The 19337-nt window shown below is 55.8% G+C and overlaps 1 protein-coding gene across 3 annotated transcripts in view; it reads right to left on the reverse strand.

Annotated features, from left to right (window-relative positions):
* Window positions 1–4197: 4197 nt before the first annotated feature.
* TAF3 (TATA-box binding protein associated factor 3) overlaps window positions 4198–19337 on the reverse strand; it is a 40403-nt gene continuing 25263 nt past the window's right edge. For all 3 annotated transcript variants that reach the window (XM_078871360.1, XM_078871359.1, XM_078871361.1), the window contains 7 exons: window positions 15848–17991; window positions 15432–15511; window positions 13236–13617; window positions 10963–11063; window positions 9328–9775; window positions 7322–7431; window positions 4198–6139 (listed from right to left, as the gene is read on the reverse strand). In XM_078871360.1, the coding sequence (XP_078727486.1) occupies window positions 5983–6139; window positions 7322–7431; window positions 9328–9775; window positions 10963–11063; window positions 13236–13617; window positions 15432–15511; window positions 15848–17991 (3422 nt within the window). In that variant the 3' untranslated portion in view covers window positions 4198–5982. The remainder of the gene's footprint in view (window positions 6140–7321; window positions 7432–9327; window positions 9776–10962; window positions 11064–13235; window positions 13618–15431; window positions 15512–15847; window positions 17992–19337) is intronic.

Genomic DNA, 19337 nt, shown 5'->3' on the forward strand with positions numbered 1-19337 from the left:
GACGGAAAGGGCCTCCCCTCCGTAGAAGGAATTTTGGCCTACTCTTCCATTCTGGCCAGATCTTTTAAAATAGGGTGTGGGGTTGCCCCCCCTCCCACCACACGCGATCTGCCGATAAGACTTAACTGTGCTGACCAATCTTAATTTTGGAGCTTTCGTGACTGCAGGAATTATTCTTTCGTTCTTTCGGTAAAGTCACGTATAAGATAAAATAATAAATTAAATAATAGCATACTACGACGTTTCGATTGCAACACAAGCAATCATCATCAGGTATAAAAGAAATAGAAACAAAAATCTAACCAGAAAACTATAGACAGACATATAAGCAGACAGACATCACAAAGATACACAGAGAGAGAACACGTATCGGCACAAAGAGAGAGGTCGTCTCTGTGACGAGGCCTTAAATATAGAGAGGGGGCGGGGGCGGAGAGAGGCCAGTTTCCATTGATTGAGGCGGGAGAGGAATCGAACCGGCGCCCTCTGCATTGCAGGTCCGGTTGTGTGTGAACCATTTCAACATCCGTGAGAAACGGAAGACGAACCCAGAAATAAATAAATGAAAGAGAAAAAAAGAACCAACCGCAAGGTCGCAACGTAACGTACGGCAACACGAGTCGTAGTAGTGTTTAGTATTTATTTTTTTGTCTTCTTATTCTGTTATTATAATCTCACAATAAAATACACGTTCACGAGTCGCATGCCCGCGTGCGGGGGAGACGAAACGAGGGGGAAGGGTGGAGGGTGACATCATAATAATCCACGGCTTGAGCAATCAGCTGCGACGCGATCGCATCGCTTGTGTTTGCGCACCATTCTTTTGCGAACCGGTCGCGTGCAACTTGGTCGCTCGCACACCGAATCGCTTGTGCGCGGACCATCTCTGCAAGCGGTTGCTGCTGTTCGCAGTCGAGGCCAGACTCCACTTCACAAACGGCGGCCATCTGCTCGGGGGAACTTCGTTGCACAAGCCGATTTCATTCATCACGTGGCGCGCACGTTCGAGAAACTGTCGTTACGATGGGCGAATCATAACGCAGTTTGATTTCTCTGCGTCGCGACGACTCGGGTGTGGAATGAAGCAGCTGCGGGGGGGGGGGAATTTCAAGAGCGAGTTCACTGTGCGACGAGATGTGGGGAGGGGGGGTGAAACCCCGGCCCGAATGCCAACTTCCATCGCTGCCACATGCCTTCGAAATCTTGAACGACACATCCCCGAAACACGAGGCCGATGTTATCTTTGTTGAATGCGGTTGGTTCCAAGCCACGAGCGCCACGGGAGATAAACCTCCGAAACGTCAGAAAGCCATGGCCAACATCTCAGAATCCAACTGAGGTCCTGAACGACCTTGCCGTCTGGAGCGTTCCCGTTTCGCCAGCCTCAATTTCTTACGCCAACCTCAATGTATACACCGCCCCCACTCGGGCCAATCAGGAAGAGGTTAGGCCCAAGTTAATGCAGCTTTCAGCTCTTAAACCCTGTCGCTACCACAAGGCAGCGCCGTCTAGGGCTGTCCGGCACAAATATGAACAGTAATCAAATGAGAGACTTCATGATAACGATTTAGGAGCGACCTTCATGTCAACACGGCGCTCACGACCAATCGAGAATTACAAACTTATGTCAGACAGTCGGGACAAGTAAAAGTGGAGAAGCAGCGGCGACTCGCAGGCTGCGAGTCCCACCCCGGGTTGTTCTCGTCTCAGGTGCCGCCACCACCACCAACACCACCACCCCCAACACCACCACCACGTTGCAGGTGAATTCATTGAAAATCTGGAATGCGATTGGCAGCGGCTTCACCAACAGCGATTTGCTCCAACAGACGGGCATATGCATACACATACCGTACACACACACACTTACACCACATACTACATTGAGACATACAGAAGATCCCCGTAGAGAGCCTAAACTGCCGAGGCAAAGTGCTGTTAGCGAGCACCCATTAAGGCCGGCACGGCGAACAACGGTAGGTCGGCTGAGTGTACTTAGGGGAAGGCCCCAGGACTGGTTCAGAAGTTGCTCGCCACTCAACGCGAACCGTAGCTGGGAATCAAACCCAGCTCTCTCTGGATTTGTAGCGCGTTTGTGAGAACCACTGCAGCCCAGCCTCGCCAGGAGCCCGATGGATTATGGTATTGCGAGACTGGGAGAGAAGACGACCGGCTGGGATTCATAAAGCAGTGGGTAAGATCGTGATGATGAGAGCCCATTAAGACACCTTCTGCAAGGGCAACCAAGAAGCCCACTCACATTCCCGTGAGCTCTGGTCTGGTGGGAGGCCAGCACTGGCGGCGGCATCATCATCACCAGCATCGTATCTTACTTGAGCATTCCAATCAATTCACCCGCACGTGCCGCCAGAGGCTGGAAGATCCTAGGCAGCCTTGGGAGCGTATTTTCGACGAGCAGCCACCACCGACTGACAGCGAGCAAGACGTATCCGTTGACTCGCACGAGGTGGCAGCCCGTGGGCGCTGGGCGAGATACAGCCAAGAAGAGGCCAGTAAGCGGCAACATTCATCAGCCGCAGACTTCTCCGCGTGGCCAACGTAAGCGAATCGTGCAAAAACACGTTCTCAAACGCGCAAATTAATCGCATCGTTCACAACCTATTTGGCCACAGGAATAAGTCGGGACCATGAACGCTTCGCCTCCCTGATGGAACCAAGCTTCGGATGATGGCCAAGTTGCCTTCTTCACCCGCAGAGCGGGAGGCACGGGGCCCGATGGTCGAGGGTTAGGAATCGTACCAGAACCAACCCAAACCCCAGTCCAACCTCCTGACTGTGCGAGAAAGCGAATCGATGAAGACACGGCCAAGATCCTACTAATCGCACCCCACCCCCTCCTCCTCCTCCTCCCGCATTGCGACTGTGACTACCGCAGCCAAAACCACGGGACACGCATCGCGCAAAGACGCCCGACCAATTTGCTGGCGACATTCGCAACATCGCTCCCGTGAACCCTCAACGGGCCCACCACCAACCCCGACGAAGAACCACCCTTGCCAATCACCCCCTCCACACGGAAGTTAAAATATATGATAGGCAACGTTTGGGGCAATTGCCCTTTCTTCGTGGCACAAGTCTTCAAGTGCTTGGGAGAAGGGCCATTGCCCGAAACGTCACCGAATATATCATTCCTTTCGTAAGGCAGTGGGTTTGATGATCGCGTTGAGTTGTTATTTGTGCACCACTGCCAACGCAGCGGCGACAGGATCACCAAATAATCTTCCACACGAAAGGCTCCCACACATTCGCCGAGCAATGCTTCCGACTCGATTCCTCGTGGTGTTTTTTTTTGGTTTTGAGAGCGGCAGCCGGTTAGATATATACTATATATTTATAGGATGACGCGTTATGGGCCTGTGACAAGTCCAGTAACAATCATTTGTCGTTTGCATCAAACAAGCCGACATTCGCGTTGTGCTACGCAAGCTGTCACTGTAATTAAAACAGCATAGCACATTTGCTCTTGGAGCCAATCTCAATAGCACGAGGCTTTAACGTCGGTGCGATGTGTCACAGAGGGGTAGAGCCCGCCAGTAGTTGGGAGGGCGAGGGGGGCGATGTTGTTCCTTTACCCAATTCATCCACTCCTGAACTTTGAGGCCACGTTCATCAGTGACGTTCGTCCACGGTGACTCAATTGCACAGCTCACACCGAGTAGGGTGGGGCGAGAGGCCTTTGGTTATCCTGGTGCTGACAAAAGTGGCCTCATCAGCCACGACCAGGTTAGGGTGCAGACTGGCACCCTCCTCTGGAGGTCCCGGCTGCTGCTGCTGCTGTTGCTGCTGCTGCTGCAGCTGCTGTTGCTGCTGTTGCTGCTGCTGCAGCTGCCAGCAGATTCATTGATCCACCACGCGTGGAGAGCCCCAGGGCGCAAAGGGCTTGTACCCCACGGAGGCCTCTTACCTACAACCGACTCTCCGTGATGTCCTCGGCAGCTAATTGATCTCCACACCTCCCGCTCCGTCGTCGAGTACAGCACCAAGAAGCCACAACAGTTTCTAATACTTTTGTTTTCGTTTCTAAATGGGGCATAGCCCCCAAGCGGAACTACTGAAATCATTTGGTGGTGGGGTAGGGGGGGGGAGGCAGTGGTGGTACATAACGACACGCAAACAGAATCTTAAAAAATAAAAACATCTACATATAAACTTATGTGTATAAAAAAAAAAGGAGTATGCGTTTTTGAAATATATATTCTCGCAGTTCCAAGAGGCAGTGCATTCAAGGTACGACAATTCCAAACGAAACCAGTCTTTCGGGAATAATGTTGTCTTGATTCGGGGGTTAAAATGCTGGCGGAACATGGCGGTGGGTTTACCAAATACTGAGAAGGTATCTGCGGTGAAAGGTAGAGGTGCAGCCCTGCAACTGCTGGCTCACACCACTGCTCGTGGGAGAGCTTCAAACTCGAGGCAAGCTCAAGAGAGCCGCCCGTCCCTCGTGAGTGGGAGAAAGAAAAAATAAACTCAACAGAAATTGCCTTCAAGCAAAGCCTCGCCGAGTTTCACTGCTCTTTCAAGAGGGGGCCCCCCCTGCTACGTTGGGATGTTTGGACCAATTGCCCTCTCTTAAATAGAAATTTGATTTCGTGCGGGTGAGGACGCCTGAACGCCCAGAGAAAACCCACCAGGGCATAGGAAGGGGGATAACACTCGGAAGAGATCCAGACGGGTGGGTTCACCTCACCGCAACCCGTTTGCCGTGTACCCACTTATCTTACACAACGCACCGTGCGGTTTCAACAAAACTTCAGGACCTGTTGCAAACTCATGTAAGTTTATGACGTAGAAATACACAAATAAAAAAAAACGAAGAAATAAAACTCGACAGCCAGGCCCGTTTAAAAATAAAAAAATAAATCATGACAAAGACACGACGATGAAAACGCGAGCGAGTGTTGCGGAGGCTTCGTTTCCCCCTGGACATGGACGTACACACGAGACACGGCCACCGGGCGGACAGCCGGTGGACTCCACACTGGCTTGGCCAACGACTACGACGTTTTTAATAGAGGGAGGAGGAGGGGGGGAGGAAAAGAAAATCTAACTTCGTCTACGTTTTTATTTATCATCAGGCGTTCGCCGACGCGTCACTGTACGTGCACGACCAAACACGGATACGTTTAGTTAAAAAATACTCTCACACACGCGCGCACGCTCGCAAGTGTGCGTGCACACACACGCACACACGTATTTTACATATGTACATGGCCTCGCGGGTGGTGCCGCGATGGGTTCAAGCGTTTGCGCCCACGACCACAAGTTTTAAGAGTTCCGATCCCGGATGAGGATTGACTCCACTCATATTTAAGGTTTGCGGCACATGGTGGGGGGGGGGGGGTTAATAAAATTAAGAAACCACTTTGCCGGAAGTCAACAGTGGTTGTCCCATCGAGTGTGACCGACTGGCTCCCACCATAAGAATGTGGACTTTCCACCACTGGCTTCGTAAGGCTGCCAATGTGAGACTAGCGACGCATGTTCGTTTAAGCGGAGGAGACCGACTTTTAGATCTGCCGACGCGGCGCTTAAAAGTTCGCGACGATATCATCTCGACGTTCGGTAAAAACGGCCGACTCGAAAGTTTGTGGCGTTGTGCTGGGGAGGGTGGGCGGGCGGGCGGGCGAGAAAGCCAGCGATAGCGCCGGCCGCACCGTTGCGTTCACCCTCCGCCGCGTCACAGCGTCCACCCGCAGTCCTGCGTCGAGACCCACAGTGGCAGGAGGGGGAGGGGGGGGCAGTGGGGGAGTCAGCCGCCCAACCGCCCGAGCGTTTGGCCACACGGGTGTCCGGCGCCGTTGCTCGGTGGACAACGTCCGCAGTTTTGTTGTTGTTGTTGTTGTTTACGGTGGCGCATCATTGGTTGGCCGCATCGGTGGGAGCGGCGCCGGCTCCACGGGCGAAGGGTGCCCCACGCCATTGGAGATGTGCGTGCGAGGCCGCGAGCCCAGCACCCTCGCGCTAATGTCCACCCTTGCCCTTCCGCCCCTTTTGCCGCTTGTCCCTGCCCTTGCTGCCGCCGCCGCCGCCGCTGGCGGTGGAGGTGCTGGAGGTGGTGCAGACCGGGCAGTACCACGGCTCCTCCTCCGGCGGGGGGGTGATGATGCCCACGCAGGTCCTGGACAGCACGGTCATACCAACCAGTCAGTCAGCCGGCAGCAACATACCACGTTCGGCAATGCTCAAGCATTACAATTACATGGGATGTTGTACATTCATCAGCGCCTTCTATTTAACCCTCTTATTAATAATAATTTAGAACTTCAACTTGTAATGCGTCGCCACACAGCGTTTACTCGCCCTCTCGAAGAGAACGACTCGGAGGCGTGAGGAGGAACCACAGACGAGCGGGGGAAGGCAGCAGCCACGCGGTGAACCGGCGCCAAATTCCCACCCCCGCTCAAGCTCTGCGGTCCTCTATATATTAAGATGTTACCGGCCAATTAATGAGCGTTCATATGTTTGGGAGGAAACCAGTGCACCCGGAAAAACCCACAATACTCGGGGGTGCAACTATCCCACACAGACAGAACAGGCGGAATTCACACTTTGCTGCACCACATTCTCCTGGCGAGCCAGAGCGCGGCAACTCATCGCCACCCACGGTAAGCGACTTTCACAACATTTGTCTGATCAGCTAATCCTCGCTGCCGACTCCACACTGCTGTATTACAACAGCCAAGTGCAGCATAGCCACCACCGCCGCCGCCAAGCGAAATAATAATAATCATTACTAAATGGGAACAGACAAAAGTGCGCCCTTCAGTAAGTCACAATGTCTAAACGGGCCTTGTTCAGCCTCAACACTTCAGGGCTGCGCTAGTCCCAGAGGCCTACTAGCTGACGGATCTGAAACTGTTCAAGTTTTTGTGAATGGAAACAAACTCCTCCTGTGCATGTACAGATCCTCTGTCAATCGAATGCATGATGAGGGGCTCCCCACGCCGTGCGGGTCCCGGGGGTTACTGAACCATACTTCACCACGCTGGTCAGTGCGGGTTGGCGATGCCACCGAGCACAAAGACGCGGCGGCGCACGATTGCAGCACAACACTGAATTGTGCAGCACCCCTTGCTGGGCACCAGGCAAGCCCCGCGGCAACCGGTTTGTGCGCGGCGGGCGCCCATCCAAGCACTATCCAAGCTCAACCCTGCTCAGCTTGCGAGATTGGGCTCTTGCCGTTAAAAAATCATCCGTAACAATGAGATATGCCTCGTCATCATCGACGCCGTCATCTTCGTCGTCGTCGTCATCGGGTTGACGGCCGTGATCGTTTGCGCTGCCGCTGGTGGGGACGCACCAGTGGTACCACTCGTCGCACGTCTCGCAGCCGATGGTGGGCGCCTCCGACGTCTGCTTGATCACGCCCTTGCAGCTCGGGCAGATCCAGATCTTGCCCTCCTCGTAGTCCTGCGTGCGTGCACATTCGTGCGTGTGTACATGCGTGTGCGTGTGTACATGCGTTTGCGCGCGCGTGCGAATGAGTGTGCATTATTGTGTACGCATGTAAGTCAATGAATGCATGTATGTACATATGTTTATCAGCGCGTGTCCGTTTATGTGTGCATGCACGTGTGTGTGCGCGCATGTGCGTTCACGTGTACGTATGCGTGTGTGCAGATTTCAATCGCACGTCGGCCAAAAAGAAAAAGGGGATAAAAGGCGGCAGGGGGCGGCAGGGGGGCGGCATTAGAATATTTCTGATCGCACACTCAGATAAAACGGCACAAAAATTAAACGAACCCTCCACGCACGCACTGAACGTACAAGCAGAGTGTGCGCATGCACGGGGAGTTTGAAGGCGCGCAGCGCCGCTGCTGCCGTAAAACCGTCAAGGAGAGACAAAAGCGCCCGCCGCATCCCTGTCCCTCCCCTCCCTGCTGGGCAGGAAAGAGCCTCCCTCGCATGCGCGCACAAAACCCGCGCGTCTTGCTCGCAGCGCTCCCTCTCACATGTGCACATCCCGGCGTCTCCGGCACAGACGCAGCAAAAACAACAGCGACGGCGGCATCGGCATCAAGAAGCGGGAATTGGTGGTGAGGGGGGGGGGGGGTGGTGACACAGTGGAGAGTTGGAGGCAGAGTCCGTCTGTACGGGTTCGTGTGTGTGCGTACGCACGTCCGATTGGTTCGTCCGTTCGTCCAACGATAGGTTAACTCTTGCGAGCGCTGCAGCGACTAATCATATTGTGATGCGAGCCGGAGACTCGCGCTTCCATCTGATAGCGCCGCGAGACGGGAGATGGGAGCAGCGGCTGGCCAAGACGTATTTCAAACGTGGAGGGAGGGAGTTAGTTAGGAGCGGCGTCTGTTTGCCGTAGCTCAGCGCGTGAGCGCCAGTGGGGGAGAGACGGACAACGTGCACCTTGCGAAGAGCCGTTCCGTACCCAATGAACGAACGCGCTGTTCACTTCTGCCCACGCTGCACAGAGCCAATAAAAACGGCGCACTCGCTTAGGCTACGTGCACGGTGCCTCGCGGGCCGTGCCATTCGGAGACGCTTGTGTTGCAACGTCGGTGTTTTCACGGAAAACGCAACCAAAACAACAAAACAGCTCTCCTTTGGTGGGATACGGAGACATCCGACAGAATTACGATGCGTCGGTACAATAACGATAACACTGCTGGATTGGATGAAGCCCTCCCCCATGATGACTTGCGGGTCTCTTGGGGTTGTTTGGCCATACTTAACCATGCTGGTTCAGTGGGGGTCGGCGAAGTGGGGGGGGGGGGTTGCGAGTCACTTGCCACTGATAATTGTGGGGCTGGGAACTGAACTCAGGTCACCGGGTTCAAAGCGCAAGGAGCAGAGCACTGCACCACTGGTTCACCATGAAGCTTTTGTTAAAGAAATAAGAGGCCACTTTTGCAATCATGAGCTCTTTCGTATGGCTCTAGAGGCATCACTGTCCGCTCGATTTATCGACACGCACACAACGGTGCGTTGCATGTACACAAGCTCTCAGCCTTCACCAGACCACCAGTCCAAAAGAGAGCTGAACGTTGTGTGGCCATTTTGTCATTTAGACCACCACAGCTCAAAGAGTTGAGAAAGACCACTTCTTTTTGAGCTGGTGGTCTGGATAGGCTAAGAGTTTTTGTACATACAATGCTGCACACCTTGTGCATGTGCTGTGGAATCGATTTATTTTTCCGGCTGCTGCACGAGTGTTTCCCTTGCGATTGGTTTCTTCGTCATTTAACAGATTTTTATTTTTGAATTTAATTAAACACGTTGGGTGACGTCACCAGGATGGCATCGTGTCAAATCACCGGGATGCCAGAATATCAAATCTGGACCACTCACGTCTTCCATGGGAACGACCTGCGGCGGCGGCGGCGCCGGGACGGGCGGCGGGGTAGGTGGCGGCAGCGGTGCAAGGGCGGCGGCGGGCACCGGCAGGGCCTCCGACACTAGCTTCCCCGAGCCCTTCTTAGGCGGCGGGCCTCCTCCTCGCCCCATCTTGCCCTTGCGCTTGCCGCCCGCGCTGGTGGGAGGGGTGACGACGACTGGCGGCGGAGGGGGAGGAGGAGGAGGGGGAGGAGGCGGCGGAGGCGGAAGCACTACCGGGGGCGGAGGCACCACCACTGCCGCCGCCGCCGCTGCCGCCGCCGCCACCACCGCCGCCGCCGCTGCCGCCGCCTTCTTGTCCCGGCGCTTGCCGGCGATGGGTGCGGCGCTGTTGGCGAGGCGGCAGCGCGGGCAGAACCATTTGACGGCGTCCGGGGGGGCTTTGGAGATGCCCACACATGGCCTGCGAGAGGGGCAGGGGGGCGGAGGGCACAAGCGTAAGAGAGCGCGTGGGATGGCCATTCAAAAGTGACTCGCAATGAACGGTGCACCATCACGATGCCCAGTGCAACTGGAGCTTCGCAACACGTGTCCGCAACACGCCATCTTTTTCCGTTCTTTGGCATCCCGTTATTGTTTTCCACGCCCGACTGCACGCACTTCATCTCGTGTGAAAGAAATGTTTTTTGATCGACGAGTCTCGCACGTACGTACGTTTTCGCAGCCGCTTTTTAACCGAAGTGTCGCACGTCGAGCATTTCCTCTCTCTCTCTCGAGCTTTTGCCACGCACTACTGAAGATGCCCGCAGTAGTGCGTGGCGGACGCTTGAGATAAATTATCCGCCACGAACACGAACCCGGAAATCCACGCTTGGACCGACGAATAGTTAACCGCTCAATTGCGAAGTCTCCTTGAGAACGTTGCTCGTCCCACGAAATACACTGCATTGCTCACTCTCCCGACCACTGCCACCACTGGTCCACCACCGTCTCTGTCCGCCCCCTCCCCCCACCGCATTGTGTCTGTACGCGTGGGGTAATGCACGCACTCCGACGCGTGGGCCGTTTGTGGGAGAGCTGACAGCTCGTACGCCGAGAGTCGGGTCGCTCCGAGTTCAAGACAACACGCACGCCGCCACTTGCCTGGCAGACACTAGAAAAGGCCGAGGAGGAGGAGGACTGCCGCAGGAACAGACGTGGCAATAAATTCGCCAAACCGCTCGTGTCTCATCGTCCCAATTTACGGTACGGAATAGTCTGTTTTAAGAGTCCGGGGAGGACGGCGAGAACGCTCAAAAAATGTTTTGTACCCCTTTTTTTTTCTTTCGTAAAAAGGTTTCAGAAGTTTACCGAGCGGCCACTCGGCAGCTGTGTAAATATTATTTCAGCGCCGCTTTGAGTCGGCGACGGCACATATTAATTGACTTATTTGCGAGTTTCTCCGCTTTAATCTGCCGTCGCATCACTCAGGGCTTCGGTCTCTGCATGGGAACAATTAAGGCTTGGGGTGGGGGGGTGGGGTGAAGAGTCGTGGATTTGGTGGGGGGGGGGGGGGGAAGGGGTGGGGGGCTGTGGAGGATGGGAGAGCGCTAACAGCGCCGCGGCTGGCGCGTGAAGTCGCCCCCTACGGTCGCCCGCGCTCGCCCTCACCAGTGGAACCAGTCGTCGCACATGTCGCAGCCGATCATGGGGCTTCCGTCATCCATCTTATTGCAGCCGGGGCAGATCCACACCTTGTTGCCTTGGGCATCCTGCGCATACAAGGACACGGGGGGGGTGGGGGGGGGGGGGTCGCTCGGTCACCCGGCCTCAGTGGCGTGCCAGCACGGGGTTGCAAGCACCTCCATCGCGAGTCATTCAATGAGGCGCGCTGTTCAAACTCCCCGCTTCTTTGCAGCCCGGCGCCTGGGCTTGTGACCACCAGCGGGCCCTGGTGCAGTGGCACTGCCTGCACATTCGATGACTACGCCACTGGTCCCTGTGTGTGTCCGCTGCATGTTTGTCTGTCTGCCTGTCTACCTGCTTGCTTGTTTCCTGTGGTGTCACCTTCATGTTCACCAAATGCCTTTCTACCTGCCTATCTGTCTGCATGCATTCCAGATGTTGTCCAGCTAAGCTTTACCAATCAGATTCCAAGTTCACCAGATGCCAGCCAGCTTGTCTATCAGATGCCAGCCTGTTTGTTTGACCGTTTAACCGGTTATCTGCCTACTGGCTGGCCTATCCCCTCCGTATCTTTACCAGATGCCTTCCAATTTCCTTATGTGCCTGCATGCTTCCCAGTTGTCAGCTTACTTTCCCTATCCGCCTGTACGCTTACCAGATGTCAGTCTGCTAACCTGTCTGAGTGTGTATCAGAGGCCAGCTTACTTATCCATCGGTCCGTATCCCAAATGCCTCCCTACTTGAAAGTCTGCATGCATGTTTAAATACCCTATCCACTTGCGCGTTTGCCAGACGCATGTCTGCTTTGACTATGCATCTGCATATTTGCCAGATGTCTCTACCTGCCAGCTAAGTTATTTACCTACATGTTTTCCCGATGCATGTCTGTTGGCCTATCTATCTATCTGCCTGGATACCAGATGCCTCGCTGCAGCCTATCCCCCCCCCCACCCACCCTTCTGGGTTCGAGCCAAGGTCAAGGCAGTGGAGAAACCGCAGATTAAAAACCCCGTGCCGCGGATGTTTGCTACTCCCCGGTGAAACGAGCGGGCGCGAGGATAAACAAACTTCTAATCGGTAATTGTTATTTTCCTTCCGCCTGAGAAATTGACAAAGACGAGAATTTACACGGAGCAAGAGAGCGCGCGAGGGAGAGCGCGCGAACAGGAGTCCACTGGTGGGGGGGGGGGAAGTGGGCATAGAGAAAAAAACAGGACAACTTCCCAAGACCGTTAAGAGCTAATAGGTCTCAAATCAACATCCCTCCCTACTTTGCGGTGCTTTTAAAAGCCCCGCAGTTGCCCTACACGTGGTGCTTTTCCAGTGACGGCGGCGGCCAGCACTCACTCATCATCAGCAGCAGCGCTAAACAAACACAATGCCCTCCTCCTCTTCCCTCCTTCCCTGGCTCCCTTCCCTCTCCCGTCTCTCTTTTCTTGGCTCCACCGACCGGGATAGAGGACTGGAGCTCTGCTCCGTGACGGGAGCATGACTATGTGCCCAGTAATAATGATAATACGACTAAATTAATAAAATAATAACATAAATAAACCGCACGATCGTCAAATAAACAGCGTAACCGCGGGACGAACTCAAATAAACTTTGCGAAGGATGCAACTCGAAAAACAAACAAACAGCCGTGTCGGCCATCGAGGTTGCGGTGACCGTACTTCACTACGCTGGTGTGTGCAGGTTGGTAAAGAAGGGTGGTTGGGTGGGGGGGGGAGTCAGGAACAGTTCATATATCACTCGCCACTGGCGTTAGCCGTGGGTGCTGGCAATAAAGTGTACGTTTGCCGGGGTTATGTAGTGCAGTGCGATTCACCACTGAGCAACGGCTCCACCTCCACTTGCGCATTGAATTTCCCTAATCACCTCGCACTGCTGTCTTGGAGAATTGAGGTCAACATCGCCCAAACCAAGATAACATTGAAGTCCACAGCTATCCATGCTGCCGACTCCCTGCCCCTGTATTCAGGTCCAGGCTCAAGATATTCCTCTTCTCTCTGCCTGTGTATGACTGGCTGCCTGCCTCTCTCAGCAGATTCACTCAGAGATCCGTAGACAAACACAGACTCAGAGCACAGGCTCGCACAGGGATCCATGCAGGGGCCTAAGACTGCATCTTTCTCTGAACAGAATAGATATTCCCGCTGCCTCTGTACAGCGTCGTTGAGACCCGGTGACATTTACGCGTGCGATTTCAACAGCACAACCGTGATGACGATGCTGATGAGGTGTCTGCTGCACAACGAACCAAAAACGTGCTGATGGTTTCTGTGGTGACGGTGCGCTGTAGCGCCGCCGCCGCCGCCGCCGCAGCCGCCGCAGCCGCCGTCAATCCTCCCGCTGCTCCGGGGCCGCTCCCGGCCTTCCCCGCGGTCATTTCGAGCGCGGCCAGCGGTCCATCGGGACGGCCGGGGCCCGCCGCCAACAGGGAGGCCGCGGGCCCCGGTCGGTGCTGGTGGTGCGAGTGGGGCTCGGGCAGCGGCTGCGGGGGGAGCGGCGAGTCGGGCGGGGAGAGCGACGGCGAGGAGGCTGCGCCGCCGCCACCGCCTCCGCCGCCCAGCAGCGGGGGCGACTTGGGACGTGGTACCGGAGGGGACGGCTTCTTGTCAACGCTCGTCTGGTGGATCACCCTGCTCGGTCACACGTTGGGCGAGATGGCATTGGGGGGGGGGGGTGATTGGAACAGTGGGTTGAGTAGTGAGTGAGTAGATGAGAGGGTGGGCGAGTGAGTGGGTCAGCAAATCGGCAGGTCAGTAGGCGGTTGGGTGAGCGAGTGGGTGAGTGAGCGAGGTAGGAAAAAAGTGGATACGTGGGCGTGTGGGTCAGCGAGTGAGTGATTGGGTCCGTATATGGATGGATATGAGCGAGTCAACCCGTGGGTGAGGTGGTCAGTAGTGAGGCGAGTGAGTGGTTCAATAGGTTGAGTGGGTAAGGTGGGTTTGTAGGTAAGTTATTGGGTAAGTGTGCGAGTGTGTGAATAAATTAGCGAGTGAGTAGTTTAGAAGGTGTGCCATTGAGTGCGTCAGTCGGCACGTGGTCACGCAACCGCTGACTCACTGTTTGCCGGGCATGGTGGTGGCCCACGTTCGTGATGCAACACTACCATAACAAGGGTTGGTGGATCACACATAGATGTATGCAACTCCCAAAGCCGATGGACTGCTAGGTGGCCACAACATTGCAGCACAGCAAGCGGACTCATGAATCTATCTGTAAGGACCTTTGAGCATTCGTGCCTTGTATGGGTGGGTTGGTGGGGAGTTTCTTTTCTGGGTTTTTTCCGGTTTCCTCCCACACAACAAAATTGCTCCTTAAAAATGTTAATTTGCCAAACTATTCAGGACCCCTTCTGAAAAAGAAAGTCTATAGCGACTCCGTGAGGCTTTCCTGCACACAAGTAAATGTCATTATAATTATTATCACCATCACCATCATTGTAGACATTAAAAGCGAGAGCTAAAAATCGCTGCCCGAAGCAAAAGGGACGCGGTGGCGGCGGTGGCAATCCGTAAACACCGTCTGCGTCTCCCGCTTTAGCCGCGCGACATGGCAAAACTAAAACATTCGGAAACGCCGCGTCACCGCTTAAAAAGGGTCTTTCTTCTTTACGGGGGTGGGGGGAGGGGCGGGGGGGAAAGAAAATCAACAAATAAACGGAACCGTCGCATTAACCGTGCTAGTGGCGGTGGCGGCAGTCATTGTGCAAGATTTGGTTAAATGATAACAACGTTGCGAGGGCGGCGGTGGCGATCACAGGGGCAGCTGCGGCGCCAACAAAGACAATGAGGCCACCGCGGCGGAGTTTACGGAAGGAGTGCCGGAGTGGAGAGAGAGGAGAGAGATGTGAGGGAGGCCGGCTAGAAGCGAGGATCACTCAGGATGGGAGCGTAGGACCTTGAGTCGCTCAGCACAATGCTTAAGAAGTGGAAATGTTCTAACCGCGTCAGAAATTAGCCCAGCCGGGGACGTGACCCTAACAATGAGCTACAGTCTCTCAGCTGTAAACATTCGGTTGTGTACTTAAGCCCGGGGGATACCTTGCCGAGTTTCAAGGCACCTTTACGGAAGGGTCCTGGCATTGGGATGTTTGGCTTCGGAGGAAACTGGAGAACACCCAAAAAGATTCAAGAACTCAAGTTGGCTGTAATGGCGTCTCCTAGCCATGTCTGGGTTTACCGATTACAAAACAGGGGTTGGTGAATCACACGGATTTCTTGTGATCCACTCACCTTTGCACCTCCAAAGTTCTGAAACGGGTGCATGCCACATGCCCGATAAACCCCAGGATGGACTCGAACCATAACATCAACACTCAAGTGACAGTCAGTCTCTGCCTACTGCTCAAATGAGTGTGGGCCGGCACCCATTTCAGTTGGCGTGGATAACATTCCACATTCACATGACAGATCAGTCCATCCATGGGGTGAATGAATGAGCTACTTACAGCGGCATCTGTCCACCCATGCGCAGCGTGAGCTTGGGGATAGCAGGGGAGGAAGCTCCACTGGGCTGATCCTGCTTCAGCTGTGGCACACACATGTGGACGCACACACGCACGCGCAGGCACGTACGCAAGTGTTTGAATTGGATTCGGTTGACACACACACAGACACGTGAACGCACCATGCGGAATACACAGGCAGGTACTCGTATGCACACGATTACACACCGTGACAATTTAAGATTGGAATGTATACCGTACACACGGATACACGCATGCAAATGTGCGCACACACACAGACACATGCATACACACATACACGTACAGAAAACCCGCACTTTCGTGGCCAAACACACGCGCACGCACGGGTATACAGAGACAGTGCACGCGAGAGAGAAACAGTGAACGCGCCGCCGCACCTTGTCCATCTTGTGCTTCTCTTCCTTCTCCCGATCCTTCTCCCGCTTTTTCTTCTTCTTGTCTTTCTTCTTGTCCTTGTCACGGTGGCGATCTTTGTCACGGTTGGTGCCGCCGCTGTCGCCGTGCCGGCCCGGCGGGACCCGCCCCAACGGCGCGAAAGCGAGGCCGCCGGAGAACGCCGCCGAAGCGCCGCCGCCCGCCAGCGCCGCCGACTTGCCGCCGCCGCCGCCCTTGTCCCTGCCGTGCTTGTCACCCCTCGTCTTCTCGTGGTCCTTCTTCTTGTCCCGGTGCTTGTCCTTGTCCTTCTTGAGAGACGGGTCCTTGCCCTTGTCCTTCGACTCGGAGCGGTCGCGCTCCTTGGCCTTGTTGGCCGCCCTGTCCGAGTCCCTGCGGCCGCGGCGGTCTTTGGAGCCGTCGCGCCGCTTGTCCTTCTCGCGCTGGCGCTCGCGCTCCTTCTCGCGCTGCTCCTTGAGCCGCTCCTTCGCGCGCTCCTTCTCCTTCTTCTTCTGCTTCAGGCGCAGCTCCTTCTTCAGACGCTTCTTCACGTCCACCGTCGACGGCTGGGCCTGCAGCGGCGGCGCCGGCGGAAGCGTGGGCGGTGGCGGCGCCGCCGATTTCGCCGCCGCCGCGCTCGGCCTGGGTTCGGGCGCTGCTGGCGGTGGCGCCGTCGGGAAGCAGGGGGCGTCCGTGCGTGGGGAGCACGGGGAGGTACCGTCGGATGACGACGATCGCGCCGGAGACACTGACAGTACCCGCGCCGCGGCCGTCTGGCCCGACTTGGGCGCCGTCGACGTCGCGGCGGGGGAGGCCGCCGGCCCGTCCAGCCCCGCCCTCCTCACCACCTCATTGATCGAGTCGTCCAGCGTCCACGACGCGGCGTTGGTACTCGCCGCCCGCTCGCGCTCGCCGCCAGAGTTCGTCGCCGCCGCGTCCGTGGCCTTGGCCGGGCTCGCGGTCGGACCGGTGGCCTGGCCAGCGCTCGCCCCACTGCTGCCGCTACCGGTGCCCAGAGTCGGGGACTTGATGGTGCTCGACTCGGATGCCGAGTGGTGCTTGGGGCTCGTGAACACCTCGCCCTCCGAGTCGGACGAGAAGGCGAAGGGGTCCGACTCGCGCTTGGCGCAGACCTGCGCAATGACGGCGTCGATCGAGTCCGTGATGGCCTTATCGTCCTGCTGCTGGTGTTGCTGCTGCTGCTGCTGCTTCCTGCTGGGCGTGCCCTCGTGCCCGCCCTTCTTGTCGCCGGCGCCCGGTGTGGAAGTGGCAGCAGCGGACGCCTTGGGCGGCGTCTCGCGCAAGGTCCGCTCTACGGCCGCGTTGTACAGCGCCAGCGGGGCCCGTGCCGGGCTTTCCGGTTTGCCGCTTGCGGCGGCTGGCAAAGGAGCGGCGGCGGCGGCAGCGGCAGCATTGGAGGCAGCCTTGCTCTTGCCCTGAGACTTGGGGCTCTTGGTGCGAGCGGGAGACTTCTTGTCTCGTGCCGGCGACCTCTGGCTGTGCGAGCGTGTGGGCCGAGAGGACGGCGTGGTCACCGGTGCCGCCGCCGCAGGGGCGGCCTTTGCCGCCGCCTTCGCGGCCTTGTGCGGCGCTTTGTGCTTGCCATGAGACGGCGCCGCCGCCGCTGCCACGGCCGCCGCCTGCTGCTGCTGCTGCTTGCGCTCCTGTGTGGGCGCGGACCGGGCCACCGGCGCTAGCTCCGGCGGTTCCGGAGAGAGGGGCGGGGACTCGGAGGGGTCCGACACGGGCACCGGCGACAGCACGGGCGGCGCCCTCAGCTGCTGGTGCTGCTGCTGGTGCTGCTGCAGCTGCTGGGCACTGAGCGGGCCCAGTGGCCGACGAGGTGTTCCGCCACCGCCGCTGCCATGCAGGAAGGCCGGGGCAGGCTCCGAGAGGCGGGCCCGCTTGCTGGGGTGGCTCGAGTGACGGGACGACACGGGAGAGTCGGGACCGCTGCTGTCGGCGTCCAGGATGAACTGACGCTTGCCGTCGTCCGACACGATTTCGCCAGGCTCCAGTCCATCCCGGATCTCGCCCTCCTCCACCTCCTCGTCCTCCTCCTCATCCTCCTCCTCGTCCTCCTCGTCCAGGGAGACCTGCATGGCTTCGGCCGACGTGCCGCCTTCGCACTGGACCGCTTCCTCCTCCTCTGCAGAAGGGAAATGGATGATCGTTCGTGACAGCAAAACATTTACCGATGATGCAAAGGTGATATTTAAAGGAAGGATAAGATGCAATTAATGGGTCGTTTCTAGTAGCTACTAGAAACAAAATGACGAATCAATAATTCGTACAATAAAAATCCATTCTTATGCTCTTCATACGTACATTTAACCATGCGTGGGAGAATCAATTGTTTATAATTTACACACATTATGCTTGAAGGATGAGCTAATGTTCCTGTACAAATTAGACGGAAACATTATGAACAGTGCAAGAAAGAAAAACAAGATAAATAAAACCAATTATTCCAATTGTATCGTTACCAAGCTAGGCACAGTCGAGGAGAGCTTTTCAAATTGTGAAGCTTTGATAATAAAAAACAAAAAGTCAAGGTCCAAAGGACTGCACTCACTGGGATATGACTGCTTTATACAGGTAGGAACAACAGTTCCACACTGCCCACCAGGGATTATTTGTCTGTCGTGCATAGCCCCTCCCAAACATGTAGTACGCTCCCGGATTGGTTGAAGTGCGTCACGTGACCGCGAGCTTTCTGTCGTGCACGAATGCGCTGTCCAACCAAGTTCCTACCTGCCCACTCCGAAGGAACGTGTTTTCAAAATCAGTGCAGTGAGAAGACTTGACTGACAAGTGTAAAACAGACACTTTAGATATTTTTTGTTCCCCCATTAAAAAGTTCCCACCCAGGGTTGGCCAGCCCAGGACACCCAGCGTTAGGTGACGATCTACCTACTCGGTAGCTGTTTTGTAGGTTTGGGGGGGGGGGCGGGTCGTGTCGCCTGCTATTGAGGTGGTCGTGAAATGGTGAAAAGGAGGTGCTCGGGTGGCTCAAGAGATGAGAGCGCCGAGCTGGCACCGCTGTGATCCTGGGGTTTGAATCAGAGTTGCAGCCGCCCACGAGTTCATCGTGAGGGTTGTGGTAGATCGCCACGCAAATGTTGCGAAACTCCCTTCCCGTGGGGGCTTCGAAGAGCCCCGTACCCCGGCTTGCCACGAGTAGGCGTGACAGCAAATATGGAATCCACCCTAGATTTGAAGCTTTCGTGACTGCAAGGATTCATATTCTTAGGTTTTTTCGGTAAAGTCACGTAGGTAAAACATTACAATTAATAAAAGTAAAATAAAATAAAAATCACGACGTTTCGGAGGCAACACAAGCTTCCGTCTTCAGGTGGAACCGTCACAGCCACGACAGCTGTATCAAGTGGCTGTGACGGTTCCACCTGAAGACGGAAGCTTGTGTTGCCTCCGAAACGTCGTGATTTTTATTTTATTTTACTTTTATTAATTGTAATGTTTTACCTACGTGAC

The sequence above is a fragment of the Lampetra fluviatilis genome, chromosome 32, assembly GCF_964198595.1.
Source record: "Lampetra fluviatilis chromosome 32, kcLamFluv1.1, whole genome shotgun sequence".
Lineage (NCBI taxonomy): Eukaryota > Metazoa > Chordata > Hyperoartia > Petromyzontiformes > Petromyzontidae > Lampetra > Lampetra fluviatilis.